This window comes from Diabrotica virgifera, chromosome 1, assembly GCF_917563875.1.
Source record: "Diabrotica virgifera virgifera chromosome 1, PGI_DIABVI_V3a".
NCBI lineage: Eukaryota > Metazoa > Arthropoda > Insecta > Coleoptera > Chrysomelidae > Diabrotica > Diabrotica virgifera.
In genome coordinates, this window is record NC_065443.1 from 262,993,269 (window position 1) to 263,018,604 (window position 25,336).

Here is a 25,336-nt window from a genome sequence, read left to right on the forward strand (position 1 = left end):
TTGGAGTGAAAGTAAAAAGAAAGATATACTCCAACAGAAGTAAGGAAAAAGAATAAAGAAGACTAGGTAACTAAATAGTTGGGATGAAAAGAGAAAGGTGAGATGAGACAGAGGCAAACTGAATAGAGTTGGCTAGCTATAGATGCAAGAGAGCAACTTGACACTCAAGGATGGATACGGCTCGTTTGCATGCCTGTCGAAGAACAGTAGCTCTATATAGATAGTAATGATGACTAAAAGATGAAATAATAAAATAAGAATAATGTACTGAAAATGAATGGAGATGAATAATGACTAAAAACGAACAAAATAAATAAAACTAACTAATCATGGGCGCCATGAAAATGATCATCGATCATTTTCCCAGGTATCTTATACTGCTGTCAAATATTAAATAAGTATATTAAATCTGTAATAATGAACATAAAGGAGTAATAAAATAATTGATATACAAAATAAATAAATATTTATTAAAAATAACTACTAGATTTTTGACAACCTCTGAGTTACACAAAGTGTATATCATGTGACTCTAAAATGACATAAGTTATACAGAAGTTAAGTTAAACCTGATATATCATATAACAACGGTCCTGCTATATGTATGTACAAAAGATATACCTCTTACTTACATATAGGGTACAAAATTACATAAGTCTTCTACCAAATGGTTATAGTACGCCTGCTACGTACAACTAAGGAAACTGACAAAGATGAAAATACTACAAATAAATAGGCCCAAGCCTCACTAAGGGAAAATACAGTAATGAATAAATAAAGTTAAATATACAATTGACTAAAGTAGAAATGAAGTTGAGATAAATACCGACGATGACCTAAATTAACCGAACAAATGGAATAAAGCGAATAACAGTAAAATATTTGGGAAACAAGCTAGTAATATAAAAAAATAAATTTACCCGAATTACATAAACCAATATCAAAGCAATAATAAAGTATTAAAAACCTAATTTTCTCTAGGCTTATTCCTGTGCACAAGAAGTTACCGTAGATACAAAGTTTGGGAACCAAATAATCTAATATACAAATATGTCAAAAAAACCAGAGGTAACCTAAATCTGGAAAAAAAACATAGTGTATTTAACAGATAGTCTGAAATATAAAAAAAACCAATAGTTACTAAAACACCTCACTAAATGTTCCCAAACGAGGTTGCGGTTGCATCCTAGAAAATGATGCACCAGGATGGTGCGACCCCATGACTCCTGTAGGCCCAGGTGCCAAGACGAAAATTGAGCTGGAACGCTCCCATAGCTTGCTCCCAATTAGACATATTCCCAAGGTGACTTGACTGTGGCTGTAGTGGTTTCTCTAGGTGGTCAAATAAGGTCTATGACTTCATGGTAGGGTTTCTCCCAAATGGCTAAAAACATTCCCAGTTTTATTTCCCATTTTAAACATTAGCAAAAAGTAAAGGGAAGAAGAAATAATTGAGGAAACTTTTTAGAAGCATTAACATAGAAAAACCGATCATTAAGATGGAACAAAAACTAATCTCAGGTAACCTTGAACTATTTTGAGTGTGAACACATGAACAAATAATGATAAATGTGAAATTTGAATATGATTTATCTGAGGGAATATCTATAAAAATATATAGAATTTATAAAAATATTGGAGGTTCAATAAATTTAAAACCTACAGAGAAATGATAATTATTTCTAATATTAATTGAGAATTGCATATGTTTGGTTATGTCTAACCAAAAAATATATTAATATATAATTTTCCTTGAATGAATATTCAATAATCGAAATAATCTACATAAAATCCAAATAATGAGTTGACTAAGAAATTTAACAATGAACCTAATATCTCAAAGGTTCCATCACAAAAACCAAGACTATACATAAAAAATTACTATGAAAAAGTAGATCTCACCGAATGATTCCTATTTATACTCCAACAGGAGTTGTCACCCACATGTCTCCTCACTCCAGACAATCCCTGGTGGTAACTTTTTACTTTACGTTAAATTTCTTATGTGATAAAATAAGTTGGAGGAAATCATCCGCCATTCTATATGGTATATCTATTCGACACCACAGCTCACAGTCAAGTAAAGAACGAGAGGCGTTTCTCCGCCAAGGTAAACGTCAAATTCTCTCAGAACCCGAATAATTCTCGATAGGTGGAGTACGTTCCATCACCGAGGTATGACGTCACCTCAGTGGTCCTATACGAGAATTTAAATGAGAGACCGAGGGAAAATAATAATAATAATTATTAAAGAGCTACTTTCGTAACGTGACCGTTACAGTACACTTCTCGTAGACTCTGCCGATAAGATAGAGTCGTATTGGGGAAAGCTCGCGTGCCCGATGTAGATGCATGTACACAGCGATGCAGAGACATAAAATATGAATGTAGATGTAATACATGTAAATGAGTAAATGCATAGATGAAAAGATATGAATTACTCCAAATAATATTGGAAGGTAAGGTACAGGGCAAACGATCAGTAGAAAGATGCCAAAAAGACCCGAGGAGATGGTTTGACCACTTATCGGCAGAAATCTTACGTGCAGCAGTTTACAAAGCTTTTGGATCGCCAATCTTCGAAAGAAAACGGCACACTAAGCAGAATAGCAGATAGGTTTTAAAGTGGTCGTATACGCTCTGAGCTTCGCTGGTGTCGCTCCTGGCGGATTACTAATTCAACTTTTACCGGTAATTTTTAAATTTATTATTTAATTGTTATCGCTTAATATTTACAACGCTAAAAATAATTAAATTGTAATAGATTTTTTTAAGATTTTGCTAATCATTTTGACGTTCTATTGATGAAATATTAATTTCTTACTTCATATACTTTCACAATAATTATCGTGTAGATGGCGCTAAGATGAATTTATAATTACATATTACGGAACATTAAAAAAACGTAAAATCAATATTTAAAACGTAAGTATATTTAAGGTAAAAATATATACCACAGCTTTGACCAACTAATATTTTTTATAATTAATGTTTTTAACTTTAATTCTAAATTAATCACTTTGACATTTATGTCAAATTTCGGGTAAACGTTTACAGACTTGCCACTACTGGCGCTCGCGAATTTATAAATATCCCCTCTACGTACGAGTTCACAGCGTATAACCTGTTACTGACAATGGTATCGATATACTTTAAGTTTGATTTTATATAGGTAAGTTTAAGACGTTGCAATACAATTTTTCTTATGGAATAAAGAAGGAGACTAAGGGACAGGTATAACACAAACTACGCAGAATTTGGTCAACTCAGTAAAACAATAAACAAAGAGATCCGACAAGACATAAGGCAACATAGCATGAGAGAGGTGACAAGGGTGATAGAGGAAAACAGAAGTCTGAAATGTCTAAGACACAACATGTCCACAGGAAAAAAGAACACACATAGGAAATAAACAAAACGAGATTGTGACTGATAAGGAAGAAATAGTGACGACAGTAGAAGATTTCTACAGACAACTCTATGAAACAAGTGACTCCGATGAAAGAAGCCCTTTACCAAAAATAAAGAATCAAGGCTCAGAATTAATGCCAAACATAAATATTGACGAAATTAAAAATGCGCTTCAAAAGATGAAGAAAAATAAATCCCCAGGTGAAGACAAAATAATGACTGAAAGACTAAAACTAGGAGGAAATAAACTTTTACTGGCACTTCTAAATTGTTCAATAAATTTCTGTGCGAAGCGATAACACCGATGCAGTGGAACAACGCGGAAATCATCTTACTTCATAAGAAGAGAGATATCAGCTACCTTAGAAACTACCGCGCCATTAGCTTGTTGTCACAAGTATCTAAGCTATTCACAAGATTTATTTCCAACAGGCTAGGAAATAAGTTGGATTTCTATCAGCCAAAAGAGCAAGCCGGTGCACCGGCGTAACTCTCGATGTTGGGCATTTCTCAAAGGGATCGGATTACGAACAAGGAAATGAGACGGAGAACAGGAGTGGCATATGCCATAGAAAAAATTATGACCCTTAAGTGAAACTGGGCGGGACATATAGCTAGAATATCGGGTAACAGACGGACACAGCGAATAATACACTGAAGACCAAGACAAGAAGCATATCGAAGTAGAGGCCGTCAGCCAACAAGATGATCTGATGACATAAAACGGATCGACAAAAATTGAATGCAAACAGCACAGGACATAAATATATGGAAAAGACTGAGGGAGACCTATATCCAGCAGTGGATAGATCCGGGTTGACTGATGTTGTTGGTGATGATAAATAAAATTTGTGCTTGCCTTTGGCCTAAAATTTTTATCTATAGGCTGTTGTAAGTTTTTTCCGCTTTTGCCATTTTCAGATATCTTCAACGATACATATTATTGAGATACCTTATAGTACTTCTGGATCGATGAAATGGGTACTCCTTTTATCGTCGATCCTATCGAAAATAGTACAAAAAGTTTCTTCTTAGATACACTTTTAGCAATCCCGTACCATCAACGTCTTTAATCCCTGATGCCTCTGGATTATAATGCGTCTAAAATGCGTAAAAAAAGAAAACTCAAGCGGTTTAGCTTCATTCAAAGAACACTCGAGATGATCAAAACAATCAGTTAAAAAAATGATCAATTTAATTCAGGACATTTGAAGAACCCAAATACGATTAACACGATGATTAGATTGGTGTTATCAATAATCAACAAGTAGTTGTAATTATACTTAAACTACAACAATTTTTTTATTATATCTTATGATATCATTTTTTCAATGTATTGGAGTATTGTTTTCCTATTTATTAGTTTTCAATTCGTAGAAGTTCTTTGAAGATACCTATCTAAAACTTGTTTGTAGCAATATTAAGAGGAAAAAGAATGGCATAAAGAAAATAAATTTAAATTTTTTTTTATTTAAATTTGTGTGTCTCGGCAGCAGCAATGGCAATTGACACAAACAATATTATTAATTACAATAAGGACTTAAAAACTAATTATTATAACAGTTATTTTCTAAATCTTAAATAACATTAGGTAAAAATTATGAAGAAAAAAAATTGGATATACAATCATTGGATACTATAGAGACGTACAACTAATTATAAAATTGCTTCGGTCTTCTTGGGATACTTCGGACGTTGTTTAGTCATAGTAGCAGTTGCATATGAACTAGTAAGATTACTGGAAAAATTGGGTCCAGACATGGTGATGCTAACAGTGGGGGAACATTGATTTAAATTGTTACTCATGTAGTCAAAAGTAACTTGAATTTGTTTATATTACGCTTTAGATGTCTGGAAATAAGTGATAACCTTGGATACATCACTGCAATACTGGTTGCCTAACCATTGGCGTCCGTTGGGACGGGATAGCAACAGTGAAAAACTATTGAGTTTAACACTGAATGGGTTTAAGTTGGAAGATTATTAAGTAAAACATCTCTTACTGACTGCAGTTACAGCTTGTTCTTGATGATTAACACGTAACACAATTGTTATTAGTCACTATTTGAGCGAAAACTAATTTTAATAACTAGTATTTACAGTAATAATTACAAATTTCGGCACCAATTTACAGATCGATACATACACGTTCTGACGTTAGTTTGACAGCAAAAATTTAAAAATTAATAGTTAAAAAACTTGAAAAACTCTAACACCGAGGTAATACAACTTCTATGTAATAGGTATATTAAAAATTCTAAAAAATCCCAACGGATTGTCTAAAATGTGTCCAGAACGAACGTTTTCGGACCTATCAGTCCATCATCAGTGAACTCAAATACTTGTTAAATAGCCCTAGAACGAAACAATGGTTGTAATTAAAATTCAGTCTGCAGTATTATATAGTGTGTTGAAAATAAAAAAAGATTAACGCCGATGCTAGAAGATACCTCTGGGAACATGGTGAAACCCTAAACGAAACCTTAAGAAACCATCTTAGGCCACGTGGCCTAAGATGATTGCGTTGCCTAAGATGGTTGCTTAAGGTTTCGTTTAGAGTTTCATCACGTTACCAGAGGTATCTTCTAACATCGGCGTTAAGCCTTTTTAATTTCAACACATTATAATGCAGACTGAATGTTAATTACAACCATTGTTTGGTTCTGGGGCTATTTAGCAAGTATTTGAGTTCACTGATGATGGACTGATAGATCCGAAAACGTTCGTTCTAAACACATTTTAGACCATCCATTGGGATTTTTTAAAAATTTTAATATACATATTACATAGAAGTTGTTTTACTTCGGTGTTACAGTTTTTTAATTATATGGTATACAGCCAACCCAGGAGACTATCCCTTTTTAGTTTAAAAAACTTGAGAATCTCTTACTTTCAAAATAGTTTTTATGAATATACTAATATAAACAAATGTCAGAAATATTGCAAACATCACGACTACAGTAACAGCAACACAGCGTAAAATTGTAAGCATAGAAGAAAACGTTAGAGAAAGAGCTTGAAGCATCATTTGATACTTCTCTGGAATTAATCTATATATACAGAGCGTCCAGAAACTCTCCTGACAAACGAAAACTGGAGTAGAGGTCGTCCGCCAACGAGATGGTCTGATATAAAACGGATAGACAAAAATTGGATGCAAACACCACAAAACAGGAATACATGGAAAAGCCTGAGGCAAACCTATATCCAGCAGTGGATAGATCCGGGTTGAATGATGATGATATACAAGGGTATCCAGAAACTCTCCTGACCAAAGAAGACCGGAGATTCCTCAGATAATTTTCAGACCCTTTAACCCAATTCACCTAATCCAAAAATGCTAAGGAAAGCTCTTTGAAGGTGGCGTCTTTTAATTGGTTTTTTATACCCCCGGAACACTTCTACCTACTTAGAAAAACAATAACGGGTACACCTATTTATCTTCCAGAGATACATCGATTCCATCAATTGCGAATTTCTAGTACCGGTCATAGGCGTCCATTTTGGGTAGGGCAACGGTTGTTTTATCGCATAACTTTTTTGTCTTTAACTTTTTGTCTTTAACTTGTTTTAAGAATTTTGACACTGGATTATTAATATGTGAGGTATTCTAGTACTTAAAAGTACTGTTACTTCAAGTCGGTGAAATACACCGTTTTCTAGAAAAATCGATTTAAAAATTTTCTTTGAAAAAGTTTCTTCAATTTGAAAAAAGAATTTAAAAATGTTGATGCTATCCACTACTAACTACTCGTGCTCATTTGATAGGTATTTCTGAGTACTTTGACAAGTGCTAAGAAGCATAATATGTTATAAAATGCATCGATTTCCCATTATATCAGCTTGAACACGTAAATTTGAATATTCGATGAAAAAATATACATTCAATTACCTATAACTCACTTTAAATTAATACTAAAAGATTTTTTGAGTAAAGGATTCATTCGATTTTTTATGCCTGGTTGCACCAACACATCTTAAGCTCCAGCTTAGCTAAGATCTACTTATAGATAGGGCCTCCTTGAATATCACTTACGTTGCACCATAATTTTAGATTCTTACCTTATTATCAATTATATCTATTATTATATTATGGTATTCTTATTGTAATATATTATAATTATATTATATTAATTCTTATGATATTCTCGACTTAAGCTTAGGATCTGTTGGTGAAACCGGGCATTAATAGTTTCAATTTTCGTAATATTCACTTTTTTGTAAGAACGTATAGTTTTTGAATTATTTATGAAAATCCGCTTTAAAACAAGTATTTTTTTTACGAAAAATTAAATTTTTTGATATTTAATAAGTAAAAAAGTATTCTATCGATTTATGGGATTATTTTTTAATAAAATAATTTTCACTCTCGAGAAAGGGTGGCATAAACCACCAGAGTAAAAGCGCAAGTTGGCACCATGTTAGTTTTGTTTTCCGATGTATTCTCTAACTACTAATCAATTTTCATGAAAATCGATGGAGGTTTTCGGATGGAAAATCGGAGGTGAAAACCTTCAGCGACTGCACTAAGACTGATGCCTGGTTGCACCAACAAGTCTTAAGCTCCAGCTTAGCCCAGCTCATCTTATAGATAGGGCCGCTTTAAGCCTCACTTACCTTGCACTACAACTTCGATTCTTATGTAACAACGTCTTAACTGAGACGAAGTTTAAAATTCAATCCACGTGGCAATCGATTGTGGCAAGCTAAAAATTGATCTAAAACTCAATGGTAAAACGCGTATGTGTTGTAAACTAAGATTAAGGCACATCTTAAGCTTAAGATCTGTTGGTGCAACCAGGCATGAATGTTATACATTGCAATTGGTTTGTGACTGGCCAAAAAGTAAAGATTTATGAAATCATTTCTTTTCCATCTACCTCATAATACCTTATAGACAAGGCGAAAACGGCGGGTTCTTGGAGAACATACTCCCATGATTTTTTTTTGGCATAATCACATTCGTGACACATTCCAGAATAAGATTCAAGAAGTCGCTCACGCGAAAATTGGTCCAATTTTTTTTAACAATTTTTTTTAATCAAATTGCAAAAATCAATATTTTTGGGCCGGGCAATTTTTTTTTAGTTTTTTTGGACTATTCTGGATAAAAAAGGTCTCAAGTAATTTTTCTCTAAAGTTGATAGTTTTCGAGGTAAAGGCATTTTAAAATTGAAAAAAAAAACGAAAAATTGCGATTTTTAAGGCTTAATAACTCGGTTAAAAGTTATTACTATGAAAGTCAGAAAGTCACTAAATCAAAGTTTGAAGCCCCCCCTACAAGTCCTGGAGAAATTTTTGTTATTATTTGATTACTAAGCTGTTATTTTTAAGTAAAAATAATGAGCGCCATGCACGTATTAGGCGGCCGTCCATGATGAGTGCGAAAGAGATGCCATTCAGGCAGTCCAATGGCGCATCTCACTCGCACTCACATTTACAGCCGCGTCAATATGATCTAACCGCTCATTATTAATAAATAAAAATAACATCTTTAAATTTGATTTAGTCACTTTCTGACTTTCATAATAATAATCTTTAACCGAGTTATTAAGTCTTAAAAATTGCCATTTTCGCGTTTTTCAAATTTTAAATTGCTTATAACTCGAACACGATGAACTTTAGAGAAAAATTACACGAGACCTTTTCTGTCCAGAATGGTCCGAAAAATTAAAAAAAAAAATCTCCGGGCCGAAAACATTGACATTTGCAATTTGATTAAAAAATATTGTTAAAAAAAATTGGACTACTTTTCGCGGGGCGACATCTTGAACCTTATTCTGGGGTGTCTCACGAATGTGATTATGCAAAAAAATCTCATGGGAACATTTCTTCCAACGAACCCGCCGTGTACGCCTTGTCTATTACACTTATTCATTATCCTTAACCTGTTTCAGCAGGCTTCTTTCTCAAGTAATGTTTTTTTACTATGCTTCTACACTTTATAGTCTTTAACTGAATGGATTGAGTATTGGAGGGTAGTTTGTCTGAAGTTAGTCATTTAGAATTATATCTGTATTCTTTATTTTATTAATATCCATAGATTCTAATAAAGATAGCTTAAGACTTTTATTTTTAACATTGAGAATAGAAATTGGTCATTAAAAGAATGATCATAATCGAAGATGAAATGCGTACGTAGAGTCTGTTTTATTATTGAAATCACTTTTGTTGTTCTGCTATACATTTGTTTAAGTTTCTACCAGTTTGTCCGATGTAAGTTCTTAGGAAACCACCACATGTAAGTTTGTATATACCACTGTGTAAGTGCTTTTTCTGTTGGCTCCTGTTGTTCTTAATATATTTACTTAAGTTGTTTTCAAGGGCGGGTTCAGGGAGGGGGCCATGGCCCCCTCCGAGAATTTACGAAAATATAAATTTAAATATTTGCAGTTCAAATGTTTTTAGTTTAAAACACATGTATACAAGTCAGGGATAAATATATTTTCTGGACTAGAATTGAACAAAAGGAGTAGCGAAAGCTTTAAAAATGACATAGGATATTTTGTAAAACAAAATGTTGACAATTGCCAATTTAGTCCTGTCTCCAGGGGGGGGTACAACGGCCCCCTTTATTCAGATAGACTTACCCAAGTTTTTTTTATGTATTTTCACCCGTAGAATACGAATTTTTTGGGTAACAGTTGATCCGGATGTCGATAAGATTGTTATAGACAAAGAACTTGAGGAATTACATGACAATGATTTCTCGCAAAACAAAACATCTTTTTGTATTTTTTGGGTCATTCTAGGCAAAAAATGTTGTGACAAGTTTTTTCATAGGATGCATAGTTTTCGAGATAAACGCGGTTGAACTTTCAAAAAAGCGAAAAATTGCAATTTTTGAATAACTTTTGATTAAAAAATAAAATAGCAATTCTGCTTACCGCATTTGAAAGTTCAAGTCAAATTATATCGGTTTTGATTATTTCCATTGCCACAAATTTATTTTTTTATTGTTAAACAAAGTTATAAACACCTAGTGCGTGAGTGATGTTTTCAATGATTTCTAATTTAAAATCGAACGAGTAGGTAGAGTAGCTACAAGTGCAAGCGAGGCAATAACTACGTAGCATGTATAACGCATGTATTAGGCACGGGAAACACTATGTGTTTATAGCTTTGTTTAACAATAAAAAAATAAATTTTTAGCAATGCAAATAATCAAAACCGATATAATTTGACTTGAGTTTTCAAATGCGGTAAGCAGAATTGCTGTTTTATTTTTTAATTAAAAGTTATTCGGGTTCAAAAATTGTAATTTTTCGATTTTTTGAAAGTTCAACCGCGGTTATCTCGAAAACTATGCATCCTACGAAAAAACTTGTAGGAACATTTTTTGCTTAGAATGGCCCAAAAAATACAAAAAAATGTTTTATTTTGCGAGAAATCGCTGTTATGTAGTTCCTCAAGTTCTTTGTCTATAACAATCTTATCGACATCCGGATAAACTGTTACCCAAAAATTCGTATTCTACGGGTCAAAATACATAATAAAACTTGGGTAAGTCCATCTGAATAAAGGAGGCCGTTGTGCTCCCCCCCCCCCCCACCCCTGGCGATAGGACTAATTGTCAGAACGACCTTTCCAGCCATCAAAATCCTATCAATTTCTATACTTTTTACACACAAAGAATAAAAGAAATGGAACGATACTTGGGTCACCAGCACTTACAACAAAGGTGTTGGTTGGTACTTTCCCACAGTCAAAAGGGATTGTTTTACAAATATGTATTGTGTTTTATTTTTCTAATGAAAAATATGGTCGCAATAAAGGGATAACAGCACATGTCCTTGTCACGAACCCTTTAACATTTTTCGCCAAAGTCATGGGCAAAGATGGAGCCATAACAACCCATGAAAAAACATCATACCACAAGGAGTGAGTTCAGGTTGGACTGAATTTTCTACAAAGTTATCGCAACCCACAAAATTCAGTCATTAACCAGATAGACTCTCGGAGTTCTAAACAGATACAAGAAAACAGAGCAAGACTACGACCAATAGTAGAGTCCATAGTGTTCTTAGGTCGACAAAATATTCCTCTAAGAGGCCATCGTGATGATAGCCTCCGGCTTCTGGATGAAGATGATGGACCTAGTAATTAGGGGAATTGTTAAGGTTTAAAATCACATCAAGAGATAAGACTATTAAACAACACCTATCCACAGCATCTTCCTAAGCAACATACATTAGTAGCACTAGTCAAAATAAATTATTGATAACATGTTGTGGTAAAGATATAATTGAACAAATAAAGAATCAGCTTCAAAGCGCAAATTATTACTCTGTCATATTTGGCGAAACGGCCGACGTATCCCACGTGGAACAACTTTCTCTAAATTTGAAATACATATACAATTAAATACAACATTCGTGCAGACTTTGTCAAGTTCACTGACGCTTATGAGAACATAAAAATGGAAGAACAAGGCCTGACAGAAGAAGCATTCGGAAAAATGGTATTAAACTTCTTGAAAGAACTACACTTATATCCGAAGAAATGTGTAGGAATTGGTGTTGACTTTAATAATACTTTAATAACGATAAGTTTTGAGTGTCTTTATGGTACTCAAAAGTGTGTGAAAAGTACCTTAAAATTCACCATTGTAACCCTAATTTTTAAAAATCACCAGACCCCCGGTAACCCTCCCCAAAAAAAGTTCATGGCCCCTCCCGAAAATCGGTCCTGGATCCGCCCTTGGTTGTTTTTTGGTATGAAGGTCTGAAAGCTGGTATTATTCCTTTCTTTTTTTATGTGTTTTGTCTAATATTCTATTATCTAATGCACATTTCTGTACTGTACTGAGTATTGTAGTTTCTAAATATGATTTTTTCGAAGTAGTAAACATCTGTATCAGATTTAATAAGGGAAAATACCAAATTTTTAATTCATTTCTAAGTCAGCCGGTATACAACCTCTGAATAAGATCCTAATAAATATTCAGATAAATAAATATTTCACGTAGTTGTCATGATAACATAATATCGTCACTGTAAATCTGTATCTTTGGGAGAAAAAACATTAATTTATTCCATATTTCGCGATGCTTCGCTAATTGTTACTCCAAACAATCATAATGTATTAATAATTTGTTAAACTCCAAAATATATCAGTTCGCCGTTGATTTTATTATGTGTTAAATAATTGGTTGTTTACAATCAAACGGAGTGCCCTTTCTATTATCAAAAAAATGCCTTCTGGAACCGAAAAAAAGTTATTGCTTAGACTACCCCCATCACCTTTGCAAATTACGAATGGAGATCTTACGACAGGAGGTATAACAGGCACTCCTAATTCTCCAGGTGACATAAGCAGGTAAATGGGCCCTTTATTTGTTTATTTATTTATTTATACGCACAACAGGTCGTTAAAACATATTATAGTACATTATTTGACGGTTTTTGCTGTAAATTTTAAAGAGCCGCTTGGATTGACATGAAATTTGGCATACGCATAGATAACATGTCAAAGAAAAAAAGTGATATGGTGACGATGTGTGCTTTTGACCTGGGGGTGAGCTTTACCTATTCTCTTCTTCTTCTTCTTCTTCTTCTTTCTCTTTATAAGCAATTCTGCTTGTTCATTGGCGGATTGATACCTCTATGGAAGGTTGTCACTCCATATTTTGCGCGGTCGGCCGATACTTCTTCTACCGATTGGTGATTTATCTCTCGCTATTTTAACCACACGTGTCTCCCCCATTCTGGTTATGTGGTTGTTCCATTCTTTTTTTCTATTTAGTGTCCATTCGTTTATACACTGTACGTTACATTGTCTTCTAATATCTTCGCTCCTCTTTCGATCTCTCAGTGTATTTCCTGTAATTCTTCTCAGTACTCTCATCTCTGACGTTTCCAGTAGTCTTTGTGTTGTGGCTGTATCGGGTCTTGTTTCTGATGCATATGTCATTATTGGTCTTACACTGGCTTTATAAATTCTTGACTTCATCTCAGTGTTAATATGTCGGTTTCGCCATATAGTGTTATTAAGGCATCCTGCCAATCTATTTGCTTTTTTACTTGATTTCTCACTTCTTTGCCTAGGTCTCCGTAACTTGAAAATGTAATTCCAAGGTATTTTACTTCCATTACTTGTTCAATACTAATACCATCAATTTCTATTTTGCATCTGATTGGTTCTTTACTGATTACTATTGTTTTGGTTTTCTGAGATGAAATTTTCATATTGAATTCTGTTGCTCTTATGTTAAATCTGTGGACTAACCCATTCTCGGAGGTGAAAAAATAAACGTTCAAAATAAGTGCGGAATTCGATAAACTGACTAATTCTAAGCCACTTTTCTTCTATGAGTTTTTTCACCAAGTCAATACTTTTCGAGATATTTGCGAGTGAATATGTTCATTTTTCAACAAAACAAACACGTTTTTAGACATTTTTCGTAAATAATTCAAAAAGTAAGTATTTTATCGAAAAACTATTCTTAGCAAAAATGTAGCCTCTAAAAAAAGTGAAAAAAATGGTGTATACACGAAGTCTCTAGACCTAGTAGAAGCTGAGTTGTAGCTAAAGAAAATAGGTTCATATTCGCCAAATTCCAAATAAAATATTTCAACGTGAAATAACCAAAAATGAAGCACTTTTTGGAGAAAACCCATTACAACTTTTTTAAAGAGTTTAAAAAGCTTTATTTTTGTTTTTATAAAAAAAGATTCTATCATGAAATGTAAGCAAGTTACGCTCAAAACATAGCTGGTCCCTTTTGTTTTGGCAAAAAAGAAATCGGGAAAATCACCCCCTAATTTTCAACTTTATTTATCGTTACCGCTTCACAGGTTGTTTTATTTATGTTGTGTTTATATAATGATCTGTAAGTTCCATCGATTCAATTTGCTTATTTTTGAAAAAAATTGGTTTTAAAGTAAAATTTAAAATACCTAAATTTTTAATTTTGAAAAATGCTTTTTTTCAAAATAACTTAAAAATTATTAGAGGTAGGTACCTCTAAAATCTTAAACAATAAAAAAAGTCGGCTTTGCTTTTCTGAATATCTAGTTTTTTTTTGTTTTTCTGTAAGACAAAGATTGATTAAGATTTGGTGTTTCTACTATTTGCATACACTCGTGATTAGTGACTCGTTTATATTAGCCCTTTCAACTAAAGAACTTTAAAAAATAAGAACTTTGAACCGTTGAAACTTACAGATCGTATAAACAATACATACACCAGTAAAGCAACTTGTGAAATGGTAACGAATAAGTTCATTTGAGATGATAATTAGGGGGTGATTTTTTCGATTTTTTTACCAACAAAAAAGGGACAAACTTTATTTTGAGCGTAACTTGATTATTTTGATGTTAGAAACTTAAAAAATCAATAGACTATTATAACAATAAATTAATATTAATCCTATTGTTTTTCATACTGACATGACTGACCACGATCATTTAAAAAAAAAATTAAAACAAAAATAAATCTTTTTTTAAACACTCTAAAAAAGTTATAATGAGTTTTCCCCAAAAAGTGCTTCATTTTTGGTTATTCCACGTTAAAATATTTAATTTGGAATTTGACGAATATGAACCTATTTTTCATTAGCTATAAGTCTGCTTCTACTAGGTCTAAATATCTAATACATACACATTTTTGTTTCCTTTTTTACAGGCTATATTTTTTAAGAATATTTTTTTCGACAAAGTACTTACTTTTTGAGTTATTTGCGAAAAACCGTCTAAAAACGTGGTTATTTTGTTGAAAAATGAACGTATTCACTCGCAAATAACTCGAAAAGTATTGACTTTGTCAAAAAGCTCTATAGAACAAATGTTGAATTAGTTCAGTTTATCGAATTCCGGACTTAATTGGGACGTATATTTTTTAGCCCCCGAGAAGCGATGAAACTCCCCCCAGGGCAAAAGCTCACATCGGCACAATATCACTTTTTTTCTTTGACTTGTTAGCTATGGGTGTGCCAAATTTCATGTCAATCCAAGCGGTTCTTTAAAATTTAGAAGTTTTGCCATATTTTACCGTTAAAGAACGTATTAATAGGGCATTTTTATAAAACATAATCGTGAGATTAACTAATTACAAATATTTCAAACAAAGCTCAGAAACTTAAATATATAAAAAATTCAACTACTCTGAAGGACCTGATGACAGTGCCGGTTTATGCACTGGGCGCTTGGGGCGGGCGCCCAGGGGCCCGTAGGGACCCGTTCATTTTATTAATAAAAAAGTAAACTACGCTGAATAATCTACATATTTTTCAAAATAGAAAAAACGACGACGAAATTCCTGCGATTTCGAAATGGTCTGATTTTAAAACTGATAACTTTATAAAAACTACGAACTTTTAAACCAAAGAGTGATTCCTTAGGAAATTGTAAAAAAATGTGTCAAGATGAAGACAAAGCTTATTATAGAAGATAAAGTTAAAGCAACTTTTATAGAGGAAAACTCAATGGAGGCAAAGAAAAGAGAGATTGGCTAATATACGACGCAAGTGCTAAATCTGTTTATTGTTACCCGTGCAAATTATTTTCAATTGAAAAAATAGTTTAACTGATTTTGGATGGACCCACTGGTGACATTTGAATAGTTTGCTCAAATCTCATATGAAGAAAATAAATTTTATCTGAACTTTATGTTTATATTAATAATAAGATCATCAATAATTTAAGTTACAGACGCTGCCTTGAAAGAGCAAGTAGAGAGCGGAGCTAACTATTGGATAAACGTCCTAAGAAGAGTTGTTGTCACTGCTAAATTACTTGCTTCTTAAGGACTAGCTTTCCGTTGATCAAATGACGATTTAACGAGTCGTCGTAAAGGAAATTATATACTAGGCTAAATTTTACTACTTCTCAGCTGAGCATTTACAATGGAATGCGAATAAATGAAAGGGTTCAGTTAGCTATTTGTCTCACCAAATTTGCAATGAGTTCTTGGAGGTAATAAAATCAAAACTCGTAGAAACTTTTGACGCTGTAAATGCTTTAGTTAAAAACTAGGGATCCATCAAACCTATTTTTTTCCAGTTAAGCAATAACAGAGACGAAAAATTAGCAATTAAAAATGAAGCCAAGACATTGCAGAATAAAATAGATACCTTTAAGACAGCTCCATTAACAATGCTTTGGACAAAAACTCTGGAACGAATTAATGCAACAAGCAAAACGTGAACATGAAGAACCTGTGGACTTGTGTCAATTGGAGTAGAATTAATGACACCTATTTTGAGATTTGTTGGAGACGTAAGAAATATGATAAGCAAGCCAAAAATATTTTTTACGAAGACGACGGTATCTCAAACATATCCTCTGTTCTCAAAGAACAAAGATGGGAAAAACATTTTTCGATGAAGCAGGTGAAAGTGAAACAATTAAAGGGACAAGAAAGATTTGGAATTGAAGTATGTATTTAATGTAATAGCCAGTATAATAACTCAAGATCTTTTCAACAGAATTAAATGCTATAAAGATGTTACATCAGCTGTTAGATGTTTTTCTACGCTAGATAAAGAAGCAGTCAATTAATATTTTATGTGTGAAATATAAAAAAGATGTTGATGAAACCAAAGAGAACTTGCATAATGAAATTACTTTCTATAATATTATGCCAAAAGTTAAATAAACATTTATAAAATTTGGTGTCATCCAGGATGTAATGATTGTAATGTCAACAATTCCCAATATTTCACGATACCAACTTCTAATTCATCAGGCAAGCGGTTTTTTTCGGCTCTAAAAAGAATAAAAATACATTTAATGCCAAATTAGGCTCAAGAAAATCTAGACGCATATCACTATTGTATTATAGAAAATGAAGACCTGGAGCAACTGAATTGTGATAGTAATATATGACAGATTGCTAATGCCTAGTCGAGAAAAAACGATCTAATTTTTGTCATAAGTATGTATTTTTTAAAATATTTTTTTGTTCGTCATGTGTTGTTTTGTGTAAGTTTCTGTTTTTTATATGTATTTTTGGAATATTTTTTACGTTTCCTATTCTTGTTGTTTGGTTTAAAAAAAAGTATGGATTTTACAATAAATACATGTGTTTTCTTGTTAAAAATCTGACAACGAATAGCAATTAAGGGAGCCCCTAAATATTCAGCGCCCAGGGCCCGAAGTTAGGTTAAACCGGCACTGCCTGATGAATAATATTTCTTCATTTACTTCTATTTTGTTCTGACTTATTCTCCTCGTTAAGGTTTCATTCGTCTAAAAAACATGTGACTCCTGTGTTATTCCTTACTGGCTATAATTTTAGTATATTAGTCTATGTTTTGTACCATTTTAAGTGAAATTGTTAACTCTCTTAGATGTTTTAGCTAAGAGTACTTTCTTCTTCCTCAGCCATGGTTTGCTTTCAAAGTTTACATGCATTGCATTATAATAATTATTTCCATAATAAATTAAATGTAGTTTATTATTTTATCCTTTATATTAATTTAGTTTGTATAGTTATCCACAGAGAACGGCAGTTCTCGCCAGTGGCGCACAACACCCCTACAAGCGACATTATATATACACGAAATTTTCGATTTTCTAAACCTGACTGAATGGAAAATTGGGCCACATCCCATCTTAAAGTTTACGAAAAGACTCGTCCATCTATATGTTACTTCTCCATTTTGGTCCAAGGGTGTGGAATTTACGGCCCTTCCCATTTAAAGCCTGTTTTTCGTTCTCGTCCCCAAAACTCCCAAAAATTTCAAAAATTTAAGCCCGACCTTTGCGGCTTCTGATAGCATAGATCATTACCTTTCCAACGCATGTTTAATTTTGAAAATCGGTTGTACCATCCAAAAGTTATCGAGCTCAGAAATATGACTCTATTTTTATTTAAAAAATGGAAAATGTTTGTGGATATGTATGTTTGTATGTATGTATGTATGTGGAAAAGTTAAACCGATCTGAATTTTTTTTTCTGTGTTTCAAGAGGGTGTGAGGGCCGATTCAGAACCGGTCTAATTTTTGACTTCTGACTACCCGTAAGTTAGCTAGAGGACTAAGTAGATACAAAATAGCATATTTTTTGGGCGTATTATATCTTAGGTTCAAGAAAAGACAGGAAAACCGCAAATACACCAAATTAATAGGGTTGAGTTAAGCTTTCAAATGCCCCTTAAGCGATCAAGCTGAGACATACGCACTGCTCACCATAGCCAAAAAACTGAAAAATTAAACTTTGAAAATTTTGGTTTTTCGACAATTACTCAAAATTTCAACGTACGAATTGCGCCAATAACTGAGCGTTTGTAGAAGGACTCAGGACGCGTCTGACGGTGTATACCTTATATCTGGAAAAATTCGAATTTTTAAGTTATAGGGTTCATAAGTATGATCAAATCTATTTCTTATGGGAAAAACGGTTTTTCAAGCTCAATAATTCCTGTAATACGTTCAGTTATCATACTCGATCTTGGATGCATCATATACTACTTGTCAATACGTTTCAAATTCATGTTTAGTGATCAACATCAGGTAAGCCGTTCAGAAATTATAGAGCTCCAAAAGTATAATTAGTCCAGGAACTGAAATTTTTCACTTCGCAATTTTTACATAATGGATAGATTTGTTTAAAAATTTGACAATAAGTAGTGGATAGTCCAAGGATCAAAATCTATATGATGCCGAAAGACGCTTTTACCAAGGGGGTAGTTGCCACCTCATCTCGAGGGTGGAAATTTTTTTTTATATTTTGACCGCAAATGCTGGTAAAAATATTAATTATAAACAAAAAATGTTCATTATACATTTTCTTGATAAAATTAATAGTTTTCGATTTATTAGTTATCGAAGCTGTTAGTTTTATATCGGAAAGATTACCAGATAACGGCAGTTCTCGCCAGTGGCGCAGAAATACACCCCCCTACACGCGACACTATTATATACACGAAATTTTCAATTTTCTAAATCTGACTGAATTGAAAATTGTGCCAACTCCCATCTTCAAGTTCAGAAAAAGACTCACCCATTCATATGTCAACCATCCATTTTGGTCCAAGGGTGTCGATTTTACGGCCCTTCCTATTTAGGGTCTGTTTTTCGTTCTGGTCCCCAAAACTCCCAAAAACTTCGAAAATTTAAGTCCAACCTTTGCGGTTTCTAATAGAACTGATCATTACCTTTCCAAAGCATGTCTAATTTTGAAAATCGGTTATACCATTCAAAAGTTATAGAGCTTAGAAATGTGACTCAATTTTTATTTAAAAAATGGAAAATGTTTGTGGATATGTATGTATGTGTGTTTGAAAGTTAAACCGATTTGATATTTTTTCTCTGTATTTAAAGAGGGGGTCAGGGCCGATTTAGAACCGGTGTAGTTTGTGACTTTTGACCACCCATAAGCCAGCTATAGGACTTTGTAGGTACAAAACGGCATATTTTTTGGGGGTATATATATTCGGATCAAGAAGAGGCATGAGAACCGCAAATATATCAAATCAATAGTGTTGACTAACAAGGTGTCCAAGTCAAATGGTGTCCAAGCCGTCAGGATCAGACATACACACGGCTCAGTATAGCCGAAAAACTGAAAAACTAAACTTTGAAAATTTTGGTTTTTCGACAATTACTCAACATTTCAACGTACGAATTGTGCCAATAACTTAGCGTTTGTATAAGGACTCAAGACGAATCTAACGATGTATACCTCATATCCGGGAAAATACAAATTTTTAGGTTATAGGCTTCATAAATATGATAAAATCTATTTTCTGTGGGAAAAACGGTTTCGAAAGCTAAATAATTCCTGTACCTAATAGCTTCAGTTATCATACTTGACCTTAGATCCATCAGATACTACTGGTCAATACGTTTCAAACTTATGTTTACTGATCAAAATCGGTTAAGCCGTTTAGAGAAGTTATTAAAATACAAAAGTATAATCCAATTAACGATTATTCCCCAAATTGTTTATGGGTTGTAGTGGTTACGACGCTAAATTTGATCTGGCAACGGGCAATCCGACTTCATTTACCGGCCATATCAATATATTTTTTTTTTCAATCAATTTCGAATAGAAAAAAATCCAGTGTACATTCGATGGACACTAGATGATTTGGGAGATAATGCAACAAAAGTGACCAATTATAAAGCTTGACGTGTAATAGAGGAACATTGCATTCAACTTCATACATTTAATTTATAAATAACTTTGAAAAACTCCTGATACAAGAATAAAAAACCGCTAAACGCCGTAAAAATGAGTGGCGCATAAAATATTCCAGCTACAAAAGATCTGATGTGAATGTTACGTGGCGCGAAAATGGATTTTCATTTGATGCAAAACAAAATTCTAGTTTTATTTTAAAAGATTTTTCCATAATATTTGCTAAATTTGAAGTAAACGCGCCACAAAAGAGTTTCAAAATTCAAACTGTATCAAAGTTACTCTTTTGTGGCGCGTTTACTTCAAATTTAGCAAATATTATGGAAAAATCTTTTAAAATAAAACTAGAATTTTGTTTTGCATCAAATGAAAATCCATTTTCGCGCCACGTAACATTCATATCAGATCTTTTGTAGCTGGAATATTTTATGCGCCACTCATTTTTACGGCGTTTAGCGGTTTTTTATTCTTGTATTGTAAATACAATTGTTTTTAAGTTTGTATATTACCAAGTCAGTCTATGTAATCTTGTAGGATTATGTCAGCAAATGTCTTAGCCTAGGATTCTTTAAAATATGACAATTCAAAAATATGTGAATAGAGATTTCCATAATGTTCTTTAAAATCCCTCTTTACTCTTGTCATTCTTGCCAAGCTTTAATTCGTTTGTAGTAGATAGTCCGTCGTAGTATATCTATGTAGTAGAGATGGGAAAACCTACCGGTTTAAACCTAAAACCGGTTTTTTTACTTCGCAATAACCGGTTTTACCGGTTGTTTTGTGTCCCGGTTATAACCGGTTTTTTTCTTTTTAAAGTAAAAACCGGTTATTAGGTTTTTACGGTGATTAGGATTAGGATTAGGCTAGGTATTATTTTGGATCCCAATCATAATTATTATTCTCAAGTAATTATTCCAAACAAAACCACAATTCAAATTTTATTTTATTTTATAAAATAGAGAAGCACACTGAAAGTGCAATCTCACATCAGCCAGAAACAATTATTAAGTTTTATTATAATATTTCCTTGAAAAGGTATTTGTAATCATAATATTTACATAAGAAGTGATCTGGTTGAATTAGACGCAAACATCATCTATTTTTCACACTTAACTCTTGACATTGAAAGTGGGTGAATGACTTTTTCTGATTACCAAAAATAATGCTCTGAATATGAATATCGAATTACTGATTACGAATACGAATCTCCAAGAATTTCTCTACATTTTCAAAACGATACGCTCATACAGGAAGTATTAAATGAGTTAAAATATACTTATTCTACAAATATACAAACGTGTTAAAAGTAATACATGCTCTTTCGATATTACTAATTTTGATCATATTGATATCAAGTCGAATGGAGTATCGCAAACTAAAGTGTATTGTAAATGTAACTTTGTAACCTATTGGATTAAAAAAACCGAAAACCGATTTTTCCAAAAACCGGTTTTTTTGGCCGATTATAACCGCCAGGTTAAACCGTAAGCAAAAAAAAAACGGTATAACCGAAAACCGGTGTTTTGTCAAAAACCGCCATCCCTACTATGTAGCTTTAGTAAAGAAATTCTTTCCATTTTACATTCATCAAGGCTAAATTTAACACAGTTGGATACACAATCTCTCTAGTGTTTTCTATTTTTTTAATGAAGAGAGGAGTTAGACAGGGATGTATTATGTCTTTATTACTATATAATGTACATATATAGTGAAGCCATTCATGCAGATCTATTACCAACATAAGATATTCAGATGACACCGTGTTATGGCAAGCTCTTCTGAACAACTCAATTGAAAGGGTCGATAAACATAAATACTTACCTAGGAACCTGGATTTCAGACAATAATGATCAAACAACAGAAATGCGGACCAGGATAGAAATAGCAAGAAATGCGTTTATAAAAATGGAAACAATTATCTGCAACAAAGACCTTAGATTAAAACTGAGAGTAGGAGCTCGAGATGCTACTATAGTTCAGATAAATAAGGAAAAAAAATATCCTGTTGGTGACACAACCCCCTCCAGGCGGAAACCAAATTTTTTGAGTAGTATGGACATCTATATTATTAACCTATATGTTTCCTGCAGCCGATTTTGATGATATACATAGTTAGAAACAAATGAAAATCAAAAAATATTAATCTTTTGGTTTTTTCGTCTATTACCGAAAAGTTAAGCATTTTAAACAAATTTGAGAGTAAGAAACTCATAAACCGTATAAAAAACTTCAATATGGCGTTCGCTGAATATGTCTAACCTTATTGGTTGCTTAGAAAATTGCAAAATAAATCATAAATTTTGAGTTTATATAAATACTCATAACTTATGTAAAAATTAACTTAGAACCTTCTTATTACACGGAACGCTGAGACTTCTGGTGCTTAAATCATATCCAAAATTTTAAAGCAGTTGGTCAAATAGTTTAAAAGTTATTTAATTTGTTTTTCCCAAATTTTTTTTGCAACATTATAAGTCAGAAAATGATGAAGTTACAGTAATACTTTGGATAGTTTATAAAAGAAGAAGATTTACACTACTAATTTAATTTAAAAATGACAAACAATAATTCTAAATATTGCAAAATTATTTTGCAAGAACATGTGAATTAAAAAAAGGGGGGCTAACTTCGTCCCTAATTGTCCTAGGACAATTGCTTTTTTTTCTAAATGTGTATAAAAATCGACATGTTTTTGCAAAATAATTTTACACTGTTCAAAATTACTTTTTGTCTTTTTTTTAATTAAGTTAATAGTATAAATGTTCTTCTTTCATAACCTGTCCGAAGTATTACTGTAACCTCATAATTTTCTAAGTTATAGTGTTGCAAAAAAAATGAATTTGGGAAAAACAAACTAAATAACTAGTCCGTTCTTTAACGGTAAAATATCGCAAAACCTCTAAATTTTAAAGAACCGCTTATACATCTTATTAGATTTACATGAAATTTGGCGCACACATAGCTAACATGTCAAAGAAAAAAAGTGATATTGTGCCGATATGTGCTTTTGCCCTGGGGGTGGTTTTCACCCCCTTTTGGGGGTGAAAAAATATTCGTCCAAAGTAAGTCAGGAAATGGATAAACTGGCTAATTTTAAGTAACTTTTGTTCTATAGAGTTTTTTCACTAAGTCAATACTTTTCGAGTTATTTTGCAGTAAATATATTCATTTTTTCAACAAAATAACCACGCTTTTAGACGGTTTTTCGCAAATAACTCAAATAATAAGTATTTTGCCGAAAAAACATTTTTAGCAAAAATATAGCCTGTAAAAAATTTAAAAAATGGTGTATATATCACGTCTCTATACCTAGTAGAAGCAGAGTTATAGCTAATGAAAAATAGGTTCATATTCGTCAAATTCCAAATGGAATATTTTAACGTGAAATAACCAAAAATGAAGCACATTTCGGGGAAAACTCATTACAACCTATTTAAAGTGTTTGAAAAAAGCTTCATTTTTGTTTTATAAAAAAAATTTCTAGCATCAAAAGTAAACAAGTTACGCTCAAAATAAAGTTAGTCCCTTTTTGTTTTGGTAAAAAAATCGAGAAAATCACCCCCTAATTAGTATCTTAAATGAACTTAATCGTTACGACTTCACAAGTTTCTTGACTCGTGTATGTATTGTTTATATGATCTGTAAGTTTCATCGGTTCAAAGTCCTTATTAATGAAAAGGTTGTAGTTAAAAGGGGTTGAACGAGTCACTGATCACGGATGTATGCAAATTTAGAAACACCAAATCTTAATCAATTTTTGTCTAACAAAAGAACAAAAAAATACATGATATTCAGAAAAGCAATGCTGACTTTTTTTTCGAGATTTTTGGTATCTCTAACAATTTTTAAGTTATTCTGAAAAAAAACATATTTTTCCAAATTAAAATTTTTAAAAATTTTACTTTGAAACCAAGATTTTTCAAGAATAAGCACTTTGAATCAATGAAACTTTCAGATCATATAAACACAACATAAGTAAAATAATTTGTGGAGCGGTAACGATTAATTTCATTTAAGTTGCTAATTAGGGGGTGGTCTTCCCGATTTTTTTTTTGCCAAAACAAAAGGGACCAACTTTATTTTGAGCGTAACTTGCTTAAATTTAATGCTAGAAACTTTTTGTAAAAACAAAATAAAGCTTTTTTTAAACACTTTAAAAAAGTTATAAAGGGTTTTCCCCAAAAAGTGCTTAATTTTTTGGATATTTGACGTCGAAATATACTATTTGAAATTTGGTGAATATTAATCTATTTTTCATTGGCTATAACTCTGGTTCTACGAGATCCAGAGACCTAACGCGTACAAAACTTTTTTTACTTTTTTATAGGCTATATTTTTGCTAAGAACGTTTTTTTCGACAAAATACTTACTTTTTGAGTTATTTGCAAAAAAAACGTCTAAAATGTGGCTATTTTGTTGAAAAATGAACATATTCACTCACAAATAACTCGAAAAGTGTTGACTTGGCGAAAAAGGTCTATAGAACAAAAGTTACTTAAAATTAGTCAGTTTACCAATTTCCGGACTTATTTTGGACATATATTTTTTCACCCCTAACAGGGGGTGAAAGTCACCCCCAGGGCAAAAGCACACCTCGGCACAATATCACTTTTTTCTTTGGCATGTAAGCTATACGTATGCCAAATTTCATGTCAATCCAAGCGGTTCTTTAAAATTTAGAGCAAAAACCGTGAAAGAATGTACTAAACTTTTAAACTATTTGACCAATTGCTTTGAAATTTAAAATATAATTTAAGCACAAGAAGTCTCAGCACTCGGTGTAACAAGAAGGTTCTAAGTTAATTTTTACTTAAGTTATGAACATTTATATAATCTCAAA

General features: G+C 32.6%; 1 protein-coding gene across 7 annotated transcripts in view; it reads left to right on the plus strand.

Moving 5' to 3' along the window:
• Positions 1-25,336, plus strand: part of LOC114329435 (G protein-activated inward rectifier potassium channel 3) — a 202,949-nt gene that overhangs the window by 96,434 nt on the left and 81,179 nt on the right. Inside the window, exon 1 of one of the 7 annotated variants that reach the window (XM_028278536.1) lies at positions 12,487-12,729. The exons of the other annotated variants lie outside the window; for them this stretch is intronic. Coding sequence (XP_028134337.1) covers positions 12,605-12,729 — 125 coding nt within the window. The 5' untranslated portion in view covers positions 12,487-12,604. Of the gene's footprint in view, positions 1-12,486; positions 12,730-25,336 lie in introns of those variants that run through there. 7 annotated transcript variants of the gene reach the window in all.